Source organism: Heterodontus francisci, chromosome 39, assembly GCF_036365525.1.
Source record: "Heterodontus francisci isolate sHetFra1 chromosome 39, sHetFra1.hap1, whole genome shotgun sequence".
NCBI classification, from domain to species: domain Eukaryota; kingdom Metazoa; phylum Chordata; class Chondrichthyes; order Heterodontiformes; family Heterodontidae; genus Heterodontus; species Heterodontus francisci.
In genome coordinates, this window is record NC_090409.1 from 36,445,510 (window position 1) to 36,462,292 (window position 16,783).

The 16,783-nt window shown below is 49.7% G+C and overlaps 1 protein-coding gene across 7 annotated transcripts in view; it reads left to right on the forward strand.

The window, feature by feature from the left end:
• The window catches only part of LOC137352728 (hepatic and glial cell adhesion molecule-like), a 43,754-nt gene that overhangs the window by 21,064 nt on the left and 5,907 nt on the right, over nt 1-16,783 (forward strand). For 6 of the 7 annotated variants that reach the window (XM_068018478.1, XM_068018477.1, XM_068018476.1 and 3 more), the window contains exons 2-3: nt 10,858-11,005; nt 16,097-16,441. In XM_068018478.1, the coding sequence (XP_067874579.1) occupies nt 10,948-11,005; nt 16,097-16,441 (403 nt within the window). In that variant the 5' untranslated portion in view covers nt 10,858-10,947. Of the gene's footprint in view, nt 1-9,710; nt 9,890-10,857; nt 11,006-16,096; nt 16,442-16,783 lie in introns of those variants that run through there. The other variant, XM_068018480.1, reaches the window with a different exon arrangement.

Genomic DNA, 16,783 nt, shown 5'->3' on the forward strand with positions numbered 1-16,783 from the left:
GTGTGTTATAACGACCAGTTCTATTTAACCTTCTTGAACCACCGGCACTGATTTGATACAACTGGGTGCCTTTCTCAGCCATTTCAGGGGGTAGTTAAGTGTTAACCATGCTGAGCATCGGTATGGAGTCACCTATCGGCCCAGATTGGGTTAAGACGGGAGGATTTCCTCCCTAAGTGGACATTCGTGAACTAGTTGGGTTTGTATGACAATCCAACAACTTCGCGCGCACTTCAAACGAGCACCGGTGTTTTCTTGAACTTTGAACTTAACTCAAACTCTCAGACTACCCTGCTGGGCTTTGAACTGGCATTCACTGAATTAGTGGCTTGGCAGTACAGAACTTGAGTATTGCCAAAAAAAAAGAAGCATTGCGCCTTGCACTCATCAGGACATACGCAAGAATGCCAAATTTCAATGGGAGCAACAGTTGATACTGCATGAGAAAGGTGGGGGGTGCTGATTGGTTGGCAAGTTGACTCTGATTGGTCAGGACGTTGCCATGGAGAATGCACTGGAGAACTACTGTCCCCCCACGCTTTTGTTTAATTCAAAAAAAGGTGCAAAGCCCGTTCATGTTACTTTTACCTGCAGAGGACAGGTCACTGCGTATGAATATATGTAGCTTCTAGGAAGTGTAAGTGAGGCACAATGCGCGCCTGACTGATGATCTTAAATTGGTTGTTAGTGTAATTCTTAACAGACTTGGGATTGTTCAGTAAGTGATGTCCAATCGAGGAATCACATCTAACGTTAGACATTGTGTTCTGAGTTCTACAAGTACTGGCTGGTTGAGTACGGTGAGTACTTTGCCTGTTGCAAACAGCCGAAGGGACATGTTGTTTGATACGATTGGCCAGTCTTTGGGATGTACAACCTACGTAACTGGCGTCAGACTGGCACTGAAAGCTTAATCGTTTTTAATATTCAATGAATAATTAGCCCAACCCTCGATCTTACTGGCTCAGCATCATAGCCACCACACCACCGTACCCTGTGTGTGCAGCTTTGCAGCTCGCAAAAGCATCGAATAACACAGCACCGTAGGAGGCTATTTGACCCATCGAGTCTGTGCTGGCTCTCTTGAAGTGCAATCCAGTTAGTCCCACTCCCCTGCTCCTACCCCCATTGCTACAATTCTTTTCTCCTTCAAGTATTTATCTAATGTGTTTTGAAGGTGGCTATTGAATCTCGAACTCATCAAGCTCTACATACGGTACGTTGACCTTTATTGCAAGGGGATTGGAGTACAGGCATAAGGAAGTCTATTTACAATTGTACAGGGCTTTGGTGAGATCACATCTGCAATACCGTGTGCAGTTTTGGTCTCCACGTTTAAGAAAGGATACACTTGCACTGGAGGCAGTGCAGTGAAGATTTACTAAATTGGTCCCTGGGATGAGGGGGTTGTCCTATGATGAGAGGCTGAGTAACTTGGGCCTATATTCTTTGGAGTTTAGAAGACTGAGAGGGTATCTCATTGAGACATACAAGATTCTGAAGGGGCTTGATAGGGTAGAAACTGAGATATTGCCCGGATCTTTACAGTGGGTGGACGGGAGCCCGACTCCATTGTAAATGTCGGTGACGAACCCGCTTCCGCCCAGCCTGGGGATCCGTCCCGTATTTTACAGATCCCCAGGCTTTAATTGGCCCGAGGCGGGACTTCCACCCACTTGAGGGAGGAGGTCCCGCCTCAGTGAGCTGCCGGCCAATCAGCGGGCTGGCAGCTCTTAGTCTCAGCAGCGCCACCCGGAGCGGTGGCCACTGCTGGGACTGCAGCCCAGCCGGCCGAGGAGGATACCAAGGAGCCAGGACTGAAGGTAAGTTTGAGTTGCCTCACCAGGGGAATCGGTTGTGCGCTGGTCAGGCGAGGGTGGGTTTTTGGGGCGGCGTAAAATTCTGGCCATTGTTTCTGTTGGTCAGGGAATCTAAAACACGGAGACACAGTCTCAGAATAAGGGGCCGATCATTCAGGACTGAGATGAGGAGAAATTACTTCACTCAAAGGGTTGTGAATCTTTGGAATTCTCTACCCCAGAGGGTTGTGGATTCTCCATCATTGAATACATTTAAGGCTGGGATAGAGAGATTTTTGGTCTCTCAGGGAATCAATGGATATGGGGAGTGGGCAGGAAAGTGGAATTGAAGCCCAAGATCAGCCATGATGGTATTGAATGGGATAGCAGGCTCGAGGGGCCGAATGGTCTACTCCTGCTCCTATTTCTTGTGTTCGTGTTCCAAATCTTCACTGCTCATTGTGTAAAAAAGCGTTTCCTTCTGTCTCTATCTCATTTACCTTCAATCTGTTCCATCCTAGTGATCAATCCCTCAGCCAGCTTGGAAACAGTTTCTCTTCATTTAACCTCGATGAACCCTTCCTGATTTTGAGCACCTCTATCAAACCTCCTCCGAGCCTCCTCTGCTCCAAGGAGAACCACCCCAGCCTCTCCCGTCTCTCCACATAACTGTAACCCCCTCATCCCAGGAACCATTCCCGGAAATCTCTTCGGGACCCTCTCCAAAGCCTTCACATCCATCGTCAAGTTGTTGACACCCAGAACGAGACACGACCTTCCAGTCAGGGCTAAACGAATGTTTTTTTTTTCCTTCATATCCTGTCCTCCTGCCTTCAAAGATTTGTAGACAAACTCCTCCACAGTAGCCTCCTGTGGGATTTGAACTCCTGGATCATCGGGGACTATTACTCCAAGCCTTCAGATTACCAGTAACATACACACGATGCTACCACAATCAGTTCCACATAACCGTCCGTGGGTTTCCACCAGTTCAATTAGCTCAAGTTCTCAAAAAACTAGAAAATCCCCCGGAACCAGTCCACTTCGTTTCGCTCTGACTCATATTTGATATGTCCAGGAATCTGTGCGAATGCGGACAAAACCAATAGCAACGAGGTATCAGAATGTTATGAGAAAGCAGTCAAGGGGACAAGAATAAAAGGGATGTTATGGTTCGGGGCTTCACATCATGAGAAAAAAATCTAAATCCTTTTTGTTTCAAATCTGACCAACTCCAGGTTTGGGGAGTAGACCCAGCTCACATAGTAGATAGACTGACCTCTGTAAGGGGGAAACCAAACGCAGATTGGGTGTCCTCTTTGCCGGATACCTCCATTCAGTTTGCAAGCGTGACCCCGATCTCCCGGTCGCCTACCATTTCAATTCTCCGTCCCAAAGCTCACCGCGTATCTCCCTTCCCTGAGGACTGAGAGATTGTGAAATCTGCGGTGAGACCCCCAGCTGCCGTTGATGTTGAGGCTGGCTATGGTTATCTTCATGTCAAAAGTACTTTGATCCCGTCACCGTGAGCAGGGAGCGGAAGTACACCTGGCCTTCCACTCCCCCAGCAACCCATTGAGGAACGCATTAAACCGGCGCCTCTCAACCAGTTTCACGTCCGCGCCCTTGCCCGCTTTCTTGAGGGCGGCACGGACGGACTGAATGATCAGCGCCAGACTCAACCCCCAGCCGAGGGCCAGCTGAACTTTATCGCGGCAACCCCTGCAAGCCGCGAGGAAGTCCCGGAGTTCCACTGTGAGGATGAGAGGAGATTCGGTGGGAGGCACGAGGGACTCCACCACCTCACTGGCGATGGAATCAATGTCGTCCTCCGTGCCCCACAGCGAATCCCCGTCCTCCTCCGGGTCGTCACCGCCAGCGACCGACACGCCCACCACACACTGTGGGGCGGACGTCCCGGCCGCGCCAGCTGGTCCCGCCTCCGTCACGATCTCTCCCCCAGGATCGCTGGCGGAGGAGTCCTCTCTGGGTTCTAAGATGGAACTGGAGACTATGGGCCCCAGCAGTTCAGGACCCCCCTCCACCCCCGTCCCCAGGCCGATGAACGACACAGGGGAGGCGGTAATTCCTGAATCCAGAAATCCAGTCGGAGCCATGACCGGAGGCGGAGATTGGAGGCCCCACCACAAGCAGGGATCCACTTACTCCTTCAGGAGGGGCCATATGTACAGGGGTCTCTCCCTCCCCTCCATCCTGAGGGGTAGGGAGCTCCTGCCCAGACTTTACAGCCTTCATGTTGGAGTTGGCAGGGGGAATCTGGGGACCTGAAACAGGAGACAGCTCCCCTCCAGCAGATGGGCCCTGCACCTCAGGGCCCTGTGTTACCTCCATGGAGGGGTGCCTTCTCATCTTTTTCACACTAGGGCGCAGAGGCTGAGAGACCTCCATGTCATCAGAGTCCTCCACCTCCGCACCCCCTTTTGCCTGGTTACCCTGGGCCTGAGCCCAGCCCTGGGGCAGGTGGGTTCCCCGGGATCGGGCCTTGGGCTGAGCTCAGGCTCGGGTTGTGTCATGGTGTCCAGGGGACGCGCCTCTTGATGTTTATTTTTCCTCTGCGCCTTCCTTCCACCCGAACAGGCACTCACTACCCCGCCGGAGGCCGTGAAAACCACAGCCTCTGGAACCGCCTGAGCGGTGTCTGAGGTCCAGAAGACTGGGTAGGCCGTCCCCTGGAACTGAACAGCAGAATTGCCTTCCGTGACCTCCTCCCACGCCAACTGCATGAATAGCTGGCGGCGGAAGGGGTAAACATGTCTGAGGTTATTCTCCTGAAAACCGAGCGGGGTGATCCCCGACCTCACCTCCCCCAGTTGGTGCGGGGGGGGGGGGGGGGAGGAGGAGCTCATCGGGAATAAAAGGTGGGACGTTTAACAGAATCGCACACTGCAGTGGCCTCCAGAGGGTCCACTGGCAGGAGAGATCCCTGCTCAGGGCCAGGGGCACCCCACCCACTCGGTCTTCAGGAAAAACACTGCCTTCCCATACATCTTTGAGGCTGTGACAATGTTCAATGGAGCGACAACCTCAGCCATTGCCTTAATGCAAGCCACAGTAGTCATGGTTGGGTGGGTGTAACTCTGTACCTGTCCTGGGAGTGTTTGATGGGACAGTGTAGAGGGAGCTTTACTCTGTATCAAACCCCGTTTTTTATTTCTTTGAAAGTGGCCTTTATACCCCAGACCCCTTTTATATATTTCATATCGAGGGAGCCTTTATTCCTCAGGCCCCCTTTATATACATATTTTTAAAATAACTTTATTAAAAACAGATAAATAAACAAAAAACTCAAATTAAAATGCCATTCTCGGCGTCGACAATGCACTCCAGTCCCTGCGGTGCCCACCGGTCGCGAAAGGCCTCAAGCGTACCGGCGGACACCGCATGCTCCCTCTCCAGGGACACCCGGGCGCGAACGTAACCGCGAAAGAGGGGCAGGCAATCGGGGAGGATGGACCCCCCCGACGGCCTGCAGCCTGGAGCTGTGAATTGCCACCTTGGCCAGGCCCAGGAGCAGACCGACGAGGAGATCCTCCTCCCGGCCCAAGCCCCTCCGCGCCGGGTGCCCAAAGATCAGGAGCGTGGGACTGAAGTGCAGCCAGAATTTGATGAGCAGCCCCTTCAGATACTCAAAGAGGGGCTGCAACCTCGCACACTCCGTATAAACGTGGAACACGGACTCGTCCAGGCCGCAGAAAGTACAGGCGGCCTGGGAGTCCGTGACCCTACTTAAAAGCCTATTGCACGGGACTGCTCTGTGCAGCACCCTCCACCCCAGGTCCCCAATGTAAAGGGGGAAGACTCCCATGGAGAGAGACCTCCATCGGGGTTTCCCCTCGCCGCCAGAGGGCAACGCGGCCCGCCAGGGCGTGTCCGGCCGGCTGACGAGGGCGAGGACGAGGAGGTAGTGTTTGATGGGACAGTGTCGAGGCAGATTTACTCTGTATCTAACCCAGTACTGTACCTGTCCTGGGAGTGTTTGATGGGGACAGTGTAGAGGGAGATTTACTCTGTATCTAACCCAGTACTGTACCTGTCCTGGGAGTGTTTGATGGGACAGTGTAGAGGGAGCTTTACTCTGTATCTGACCCAGTACTGTACCTGTCCTGGGAGTGTTTGATGGGACAGTGTAGAGGGAGATTTACTCTGTATCTAACCAGTACTGTACCTGTCCTGGGAGTGTTTGATGGGACAGTGTAGAGGGAGATTTACTCTGTATCTAACCAGTACTGTACCTGTCCTGGGAGTGTTTGATGGGACAGTGTAGAGGGAGATTTACTCTGTATCTAACCAGTACTGTACCTGTCCTGGGAGTGTTTGATGGGACAGTGTAGAGGGAGATTTACTCTGTATCTAACCAGTACTGTACCTGTCCTGGGAGTGTTTGATGGGACAGTGTAGAGGGAGATTTACTCTGTATCTAACCAGTACTGTACCTGTCCTGGGAGTGTTTGATGGGACAGTGTAGAGGGAGATTTACTCTGTATCTAACCCAGTACTGTACCTGTCCTGGGAGTGTTTGATGGGACAGTGTAGAGGGAGCTTTACTCTGTATCTAACCAGTACTGTACCTGTCCTGGGAGTGTTTGATGGGACAGTGTAGAGGGAGATTTACTCTGTATCTAACCAGTACTGTACCTGTCCTGGGAGTGTTTGATGGGACAGTGTAGAGGGAGATTTACTCTGTATCTAACCAGTACTGTACCTGTCCTGGGAGTGTTTGATGGGACAGTGTAGAGGGAGATTTACTCTGTATCTAACCCAGTACTGTACCTGTCCTGGGAGTGTTTGATGGGACAGTGTAGAGGGAGATTTACTCTGTATCTAACCAGTACATGAATCATTACCCACTCGGGACTCCAGATGTGACTAATCATGTCGCTGGTTAGCAGATATAAAATGAGTAATAATCACTGTCATTGGGCATGTGATGTGAGGTTTCCTTCTGACTTTCTGCCTTTCCCAGGAAAACACAAGACTGCGGGTGCGGAGGAAGGGGGTGCGGTTTGTAGTCGCGATAATCAGAGAGCAGCTGTGAGGCGTGTTTCATACCTCAACACGCATGGCGCCTGGATGTGAACTATTACCTTTCTTTGCACAATGGCCAGCAAAATACTCGGATGAGAAGCACTTGATGATGTCCCTCATCGAGTCGGAGGCTGACACTGCACAGAAGGAGGCCATTCGGCCCATCCTGCCTGTGCCCACCCACCCTCCCCATCCGCTCTTTCCCCTTCGCCCTGCGGGGGGTTTTTTTTCCCCTTCCAAGTGTTTACCTTCGCCAGTTACCATCGAACCTGCTTTCGCCCAGTGCCTCGCAGATCGTGACTCACTGCATTAAGCTCCTCAAACTCTTTACCTTATCTGGGCATCACTGGACAATTGTTCAGTAAATATAAACACGGAGGTGCATCTATCTGGATTGTGTGCACGGTGTGAGGTTAAAGTCAGCACAGGAACAGGATACAAGATAAGGGCACGATCTTGCAGGAAATTAACGTTCTTTACAATACTGACCCCTCGCATTCTCGCACCACCTCAACATGCCAGAAGGTCTGACTAACGTCTTCCTCCAGATCCCGGAAGGACGGCGTCCAGGATTGTCCGGGAGTCTCTAGGAATTGGAGACCAGTCCCCAGGGCACTCAGGAGATCAAACATAACAACAGCAAGTTGCATTTATGTAGTGCCTTTAATGCAACAAAACATCCCAAGGCACTTCACAGTAGTGTCATCGAAGAAACATTTGACCCCCCCCCCCGAGCCACGTCAGGTGATATTAGGGACCGGCGAACAAAAGCTCGGTCAAAGAGGTCGGTTTTTAAGGAGCGTCTTAAAGGAGGAGAGAGAGAGAGGCGGAGAGGTTTAGGGAGGGAATTCCAGAGCTTAGGGCCCCAGGCAGCTGAAGGCACGGCCGCCAATGGTGGAGCGATGGGAATCGGGGGATGGGCAAGAGGCCGGAATTGGAGGGAGTGCAGAGATTTCGGAGGGTTGTAGGGGCTGGAGGAGGTTACAGAGATAGGGTGGGTTATAGGGGCTGGAGGAGGTTACAGAGATAGGGAGGGTTGTAGGGGCTGGAGGAGGTTGCAGATAGGGAGGGTTGTAGGTGCTGGAGGAGGTTACAGGGATAGGGAGGGCTGTAGGGGCTGGAGGAGGTTACAGGAATAGGGAGGGCTGTAGGGGCTGGAGGAGGTTACAGGGATAGGGAGGGCTGTAGGGGCTGGAGGAGGTTACAGAGATAGGCAGGGTTGTAGGGGCTGGAGGAGGTTGCAGAGATAGGGAGGGTTGTACGGGCTGGAGGAGGTTACAGAGATAGGGAGGGTTGTACGGGCTGGAGGAGGTTGCAGATAGGGAGGGTTGTAGGGGCTGGAGGAGGTTACGCATGGGAACACCACCTGCAAGTTCCCCTCCAAGTCACACACCATCCTGACTTGGAACTATATCACCGTTCCTTCACTGTCGCTGGGTCAAAATCCTGGAACTCCCTTCCTAACAGCACTGTGGGTGTACCTACCCCACATGGACTGCAGCGGTTCAAGAAGGCAGCTCACCACCACCTTCTCAAGGAGATTTAGGGATGGGCAATAAATGCCGGGCCTAGCCAGCGATGCCCACATCCCATGAATGAATAAAAATAAAGTTTCAGTTTCCTTTTGACTTTGATCTATGTGTCCTGCTGGGTGTGACCAGACTGCAGTGAAAACAGGCACATTCAGACATTGAGATAGGGAGAGGGGCAGAGTCATGGGAACATATAGAGACTGCAGGTGAAAGAGAGAAAGGGAGTGAGAGAGAGAGAGAGAGAGAGGGGGGATGAGAGACAGAAGGAGAGGAAGAGAGAGAGTGCGGGGGTGAGAGAGAGGGAGTGAGAGATGAGCAAACTGGAGAGGCAGAGAGGGGGAGAGTGGGAGAGAGAGAGAAAGAGAGAAGCGAGAGGTAGAGAGAGAGAGGGTAGAGAGAGGAGAGGAGAGAGACAGAGAGCATGGGAGAAAAAGAGAGTGAGAGACAAAAAGTGGAAGAGAGAAAGGGCAGGGAGAGAGGTAGAGGGATAAGGAGAGCAGGAGGGAGTGAGAGAGAGGGGGAAAGAGAGAGAGGATGAGACACGAGAGAAATGGAGAGGCGGAGAAAGGGAGAGGGAGTGGGGGTGGCAGAGAGGGAGAGAGAGGGGGAAAGTGGGAGGGAAGGTGTGAGACAGAGAGAAAGAGAAAAGAGAGAGGGGAGCGCGGTGGAGAAAGAGAGCGGGAGAGGAGAACTGAGACAGCAAGAGATAAAGGAGTGAGGTGGAGATTTGGAGAGAGAGGGGGAAAGAAGGTGAGGAGGTACGAGCGAAGCGGGCAGAGAGAGGGGTGAGGGAGGGAGTGAGAGAGAGTGCAATAGATAGAGAGGGGAATAAAGAATGGATTATAGAGATGGGGAGAGTGAGAGGGTGAGTGAGATAGAGAGAGTGGGAGGGGGCGAGGGTGAGAGGGAGACTGCACGAGGATTGCAACCTCAAACACTCCCAATAAAACCTCTGTTTGTCTCATTCCATCACCTTCTACAACCCCCTCCCTTAACCCCAAGATGGGCAGCCCCGGACTATGAAATTCCTCCCTATTCCCCTGTCCCCCATTTTCCGTCTTAAAGACTCTCTCAAAAACCCACCTCTTTGGCCAGGCTATTAATCACCTCCTGCTCTCTCACTCTCTGCCCAATATCTCCCCCTTTGACTTAACAGCCTCTTCCATCCTAGCCCCAAGGAACTGAGTGACTAAAATCCCTGTTTTTTTGTTTGTTTTGCTGATTTCCTGTCAACCAAACCCATCTCCTGGAATCAGCCTGGACCATGCTGCTTTCGGTTTCACTTTCCTTTAAGTACTCACCCTTTCAGTATCAGTTAGTTCTCAGTGAATATATAACTGGTCTGATAATAAATGAGCAGCTTGGAAAGCCAGTGGTAGATGCTCCTGTGCTTGCCTCAGTTCAGGAATAATTTCCTTGCACTTAGAGAATGTTGCCTTTTGAGGGTCTCCCACCCTCTGATTATTTCGACCAAGAATAACAGCAGACGAGGGTCACCGGACTGAAGGAGAAGTGAGTACAAAGATTTCCAAAGTGGCTCAGTGCGCTGGACAGGTGGAGGTCCTTGCCCACACTAAAGCCCCCATTTTTACCTTGGAGTGGGAATGCGGTGTGCCCGGTTCATCTGGTTTTTTTTTTAGTGATGTTGCTTGAGGGATAAATATTGTCCCCAGGACACCGGGGAGAACTCCCCCTCGCCCCCCCCCACCCCCCCCCCCCACCGCTCTTCTTTCAAATAGCGGCCGTGGGATCTTTTACACCCACCGGAGAGGGCAGACGGGAGCCTCGGTTTAATGTCTCATCCGAAAGACCGTTTTTAAGTGCCAGTTAATAAACTCCCGGTGCAATCGAGAAGGAGACTGTCAGTGTTAAAATCTCGCAGGGACTAAACTGCACTGGGTTAGGGCTGATTCAAATTCGACTGTTAGCGTCTTAGAGGGTACTGATTTCCCACGTGCACTCCCAGCTCACGGGAGTTTTTAACCAGTTTGTGCTGAAGTTTACACTAAAGGTCTGTGCATAAGAGAAACTGGTTAAATAAACTCATATGAGCACTGGGCACCATTATCTTCTGTTTGACTACTTCACAGATTTCTTACTCTCTGTTTTCTCTTCCTCTCCTATCTCTCTCTTTCCCCCGTCTTCTTCTCTCTCCCTCTCTCTGTCTCTCATGTTCTCCTCTCTCTCAATCCCCCTCTCTTCCTCTCCTCACTCTCTCCCCCTCTCTTCCTATATCATATTCTCTCTCCCCTCTCTCTCTCTCTCTCTGCCTCTTTCCCTCCCTGTCTCTCTCTCTCCCCTCTCTATCTCTCTCTCCACCGCCTCCCCCCCCACCCACCTCCAGATCAGCCAGTCCCCGGTGAAAAGCCCCCCTCCCGGCGTTCTGCAAGCCATTGGCCTCTCTGTGCCAATCCTCTCCGGCAGCTCTCCTGAAACTTTGAAAGAATATCCTGCTGATCATTGCCTTGTGATATTCACAGGAATTGCCAGCGTAGAAAGCAGACTGGATGGGGACAAATGGGGAATCTAATTCAACGTGATTTCACCATCTCTCGACTGCTCATTAACACATGGATGTAAGAAGGACAAGACCCTCAGCGATAATCAGCATCGTGCTCATCTGGGCAGGTATGATAACTCATCGGCAACCCCCCCCTCACACAGGCAAGTGGGGGAAGCAGACAAGGTCAGATCAGTGCATTGTCCAGACTCCATTCAGAGAGCTGTGTGTGCTTCCTATCAAAAGGAGCAAACTTCGGGGTAATCCATCCAAGATGAATGAAAGTCTTCAAAACCACCTTAAATCAAGTAGTTCGTAACCAGGTGACAGGAGTTGAGATAGAAATGAAAGACTTGCATTTGTATAGCGCCTTTCGTGACCTCGAGCACTTTACAGCCAATGAGGTACTTTTGAAGTGTAGTCACTGCTATAATGTCGGAACGAGGCAGCCAATATCCCACAAACAGCAGTGTGACAATGACTAGATAATCTCTGTTGGTTGGGGGAATACATATTGGCCCCAGGACACAGGGGAGAACACCCCCCCACCCCTGCCCGCCCTCCTCCACTCCCCCCACTGCTCTTCTTCCAGATAATGCCACCCAAGCAGGCAGATGGGGGTCTCGGTATCGCATCGCAACCAAAAAAACGGCACCTCCAACAGGGCAGCACTCCCTCAGTGCTGCACCGACGTGTCCGCTTTGATTTTTGTGTTCAGACTCTGGAGTGGGGCGTGTAACACGGAGGCGAGCATGCAACCAGCTGGTGCTATGCAGGTGGCCTTGGCAGCCATGTTGCACACAGCAAGATCCCACGAACAGCAGAGTGATGAATTTACCGGTTGCTCACGTGCCCTGCTGGTGTTGGTTGGGGGGGGGGGGGGGTGGGGTGGATGGAGGTGGGTGGTGTGCGGGGAGGCGAAGCAGGAGACTGGGAGAGCCCAGTCAGATCAGACAGCAGTCGAAATACAGGGGCAGCTGCATTACATCGAATTTCCAGCACAGAAACAGGCCATTCGGCCCATCTGCTCCGTGCTGGTGTTCCTGCTCCGCACGAGCCTCCTCCCCACCTCTTCTCCAGCTCACCCCATCACCATATCTTTCTATTCCTTTCTCCCTCGTGTTTATCCAGCTTCCCCCTTAACTACATCGATACTATTCACCTCAACCACTCCCTGTGGGAGCGAGTTCCACATTCTCACCACTCTCTGGGGAAAGACATTTCTCCTGAATTCCCCATTGGATTTATTAGTGACTGTCATACCTGCAGTGCTGGTCTCCCCCACAATTGGAAACATCTCCACATCTACCTGCTCAAACTCCTTCTTGATTGAAATAACTATTGATTGACACCCCTCAGACCTCTGTTCCTCAGAGAAAACAGCACTAGCCTATTCAGTATTTGCTCAGCTCTGCTAACATCCTTGAGAAACTTGTTTTAATCTTCCCCCGTGCCTCGATCATCTGATTATAATCCAGCCGAATCAAATTCTTCCGTCTGCAGGATCTATAGCAAAGAGGCCACACATCCTGTTCAGTTCCATTGTTTGTACACGACAGCAGCTGCTTCCCTGGTCTAGTTACCTCTCCCAATTACAGTTTATTGTACATACTGAGCAATTTCTCCATACAAATCCTCAACACATAATTAACATTTATTAGGACAGCATTTTGCTGTTCTATAGACTGTTTGATTAGATTCCAGTCTGTAACTCACTCCCGGGTATCTGTTATTCTATATATAAACCCCCCCGAACCCCCCGATTAGATTCCAGTCTGTAACTCATTCCCAGGTATCTGTTATTCTATATATAAATCTCCTGCACCCCTCGATTAGATTCCAGTCTGTAACTCACTCCCGGGTATCTGTTATTCTATATATAAACCCCCCCGAACCCCCCGATTAGATTCCAGTCTGTAACTCATTCCCAGGTATCTGTTATTCTATATATAAATCTCCTGCACCCCTCGATTAGATTCCAGTCTGTAACTCACTCCCGGGTATCTGTTATTCTATATATAAACCCCCCCGAACCCCCCCGATTAGATTCCAGTCTGTAACTCATTCCCAGGTATCTGTTATTCTATATATAAATCTCCTGCACCCCTCCATTAGATTCCAGTCTGTAACTCATTCCCAGGTATCTGTTATTCTATATATAAATCTCCTGCACCCCTCCATTAGATTCCAGTCTGTAATTCACTTCCAGGTATCTGTTATTCTAAATAAAACCCCTGAACCCCTCGATTAGATTCCAGTCTGTAACTCATTCCCAGGTATCTGTTATTCTATATATAAACCCCCCGAACTGCTTAATTAGATTCCAGTCTGTAACTCACTCCCAGGTATCTGTTATTCTATATATAAACCCCCCGAACTGCTTAATTAGATTCCAGTCTGTAACTCACTCCCAGGTATCTGTTATTCTATATATAAACCCCCCGAACTGCTTAATTAGATTCCAGTCTGTAACTCACTCCCAGGTATCTGTTATTCTCTATAACACCCCTGAACCCTTCGATTAGATTCCAGTCTGTAACTCACTCCCAGGTATCTGTTATTCTGTATATAAATCTCCTGCACCCCTGAATTAGATTCCAGTCTGTAACTCACACCCGGGTATGTGTTATTCTAAATAAAACCCCTGAACCCCTCGATTAGATTCCAGTCTGTAACTCACTCCCAGGTATCTGTTATTCTGTATATAAACCACTCAAACTCTTCGATTAGATTCCAGCCTGTAACTCACTCCCGGGTATCTGTTATTCGATATATAAACCACCCCAAACCCCTCCATTAGATTCCAGTCTGTAATTCACTTCCAGGTATCTGTTATTCTAAATAAAACCCCTGAACCCCTCGATTAGATTCCAGTCTGTAACTCATTCCCAGGTATCTGTTATTCTATATATAAACCCCCCGAACTGCTTAATTAGATTCCAGTCTGTAACTCACTCCCAGGTATCTGTTATTCTATATATAAACCCCCCGAACTGCTTAATTAGATTCCAGTCTGTAACTCACTCCCAGGTATCTGTTATTCTATATATAAACCCCCCGAACTGCTTAATTAGATTCCAGTCTGTAACTCACTCCCAGGTATCTGTTATTCTCTATAACACCCCTGAACCCTTCGATTAGATTCCAGTCTGTAACTCACTCCCAGGTATCTGTTATTCTGTATATAAATCTCCTGCACCCCTGAATTAGATTCCAGTCTGTAACTCACACCCGGGTATGTGTTATTCTAAATAAAACCCCTGAACCCCTCGATTAGATTCCAGTCTGTAACTCACTCCCAGGTATCTGTTATTCTGTATATAAACCACTCAAACTCTTCGATTAGATTCCAGCCTGTAACTCACTCCCGGGTATCTGTTATTCGATATATAAACCACCCCAAACCCCTCGATTAGATTCCAGTCTGTAACTCACTCCCGGGTATCTGTTATTCTATATATAAAACTCCTGCACCCCTCGATTAGATTCCAGCCTGTAACTCACTCCCGGGTATCTGTTATTCTATATATAAACCCCCCGAACACCTCGATTAGATTCCAGTCTGTAACTCACTCCCGTGTATCTGTTATTCTATATATAAACCCCCCCCCCACCCGGACCCCTCGATTAGATGCCAGTCTCTAACTCACCTCTGGAGTTTTGTACTCTTTTTAATGGATTTTGCTCCTGTTCGATCATTTCTCTCCGGTTTGTGTGATTGTGTCTGGGGTAATGATGTACTGTGTGTCTGCCTCCCTCTATCAGTTGTCTCTGAGATCTGGGTCCTGTTATCTTATTGCACAACTGGAGGGGGCTTTTTTTACTGACCGTTCTCCTGACATGCCAAAGTTTGCATGTTTAGCATCTCCAGTCAGAATCACTGGCCGAAGATTGGGAGCAGGAACCTCCATTTCCCCAGCACAAAGGATTTTCCTGTGCTTCTGTTAAGTTGTCAGCTCTGGTTGGATGTATTCCTGGAGGTTTGATCACATGATCCAACCACCCTGCCCTGACCTCTCCCATTATTGGTCACTCAACATGTCCATCATCACCATGTCCCGCCTTCCCATGGCCAGTCAGAATGTGAAAAGACTGACATCCTTTCCTGGTCTTGGCCTGTCCCAAAACAATGCAGTTGACTCTCAATTGCCCTCTGAACTGGGCCCAATTATATCAACCCATGACCAGCAGGCCAAGGTGACGCCCCACCACCCACTTCTCACGAGCAACTAGAGATGGACAGCAAATGCTAGCCTTGCCAGCGATGCACACATCCCGAGAGTAAATTTTAAAACCAAGGCTGGAGGAGTGCACTGTCTTTTCTAGTTCCACTTCTCCACAGGTCACAACATATATTTAAATGTTTACCCAGTTACCCATATGGCCAATTATATACTCTGTTTTTATTTCAGAATAAAATCCACCAATGAGGTTTCTTTAATAAACAACAAAATTATTAATTTATTATAAAACAAGAATTATTCAGTAAAGATGCAAAACATTAACACACAGATTGAAATATGAAAGTTCCCTTCTAACCTAGCCCAACACACACACACAAAAGAAAAAATAAAGAAGTTTTCTCTGCAGAGATCCCATTACAAAAAAGGACAAAAAAATAGTTTGGCCAAATACTCGTTAGTTCTTGAAGGTAAAGGAGAGGACATGGAATGATATCAGTTGTCCCTTTATTCTAACACCCCAAATATGCATAGAAGGCTGTCACCGGATCTTTCTGGAGCAGTTCCCTTCAGACGATGTCAAGGATTAGTCTGGCAGGCTTTCCAGGAGAAATGTGGCATCAGGGGTTTCAGCTGTCACACTGGATTCTCAGAGTTTCTCGGAGAGGTGGAGTATCCAAAACGAAACCAACTCTTGACCACCATAAATCCTGACCTGTCACTTCTCTGTGAACAACTCACCCCAGTCACCAAGGCTCTTGCTGTTTACTTAGCTGAAGACATGTGACTTCCAATAAGCGTGTTTCTAAACCAAATCCGAAAGTCCTTTAAGTGACCTTTATTTTAAAGTCTATGGAATCTCTTCAGTCCTCCTACTGAATCCATTTCCACAATTTTAAAACCCGAGTCCTCAAAAAGATGTTGAAAAACGGAAGCACTTTCATAACGCGAAGAAAAACGTTAGATGTTGGTATTGGGGAGAAACCTGGGTGCTGGGGGAATTGCTTTAATGTCGACTTTGATCTCCTCATGCTATAGCTGCAGCGTTGTGTCTGAACGTGCATCTGAAGGAGGAAACCATTTACGGCATTAGCGGCCGGTCCATTTATCTGGAGGCGACTTACCGCGTGGAGCCATCAAACAAACTCCATAGTATCACCTGGAAAGTGGAAAAGGAGCGCCCCACTCGAATCCTGCAATATATCGTCAGCAAAAACAAAACACTGCCGTCCACACCATATCGCCACCGGATCGGGTTTGACAGTGAGACTGGCTCTCTTGTCCTCTCCAGGTTTGCAGAGAGTGACCAAGGCATCTATCAGATCACAGTGACTGCTGACGATGGGGCAGAGGACAAAGCTTCGACAGAGGTGACCGTCTACGGTGAGTAGGTGTTCATGGTGTAGACAGAGCTGGCCGAGTCTGGTGAGTGAGGGCAGTTGTGGCAGGTGTTTGTGTGGGACAGAATTGGGGTCCAATTTGTGGGGCGGGGAACGGGGGTGGGGGGGGGGTGGGGGGAGGGTGCGGGGTTTGCAGGACATCTGAATTTTGTTGTACCTGTCCTGGGAGTGTTTGATGGGGACAGTGTAGAGGGAGCTTTACTCTGTATCTAACCCCCGTGCTGTGCCTGTCCTGGGAGTGTTTGATGGGGACAGTGTAGATGGAGATTTACTTTGTATCTAACCCCTGTGATGTACCTGTCCTGGGAGTGTTTGATGGGGACAG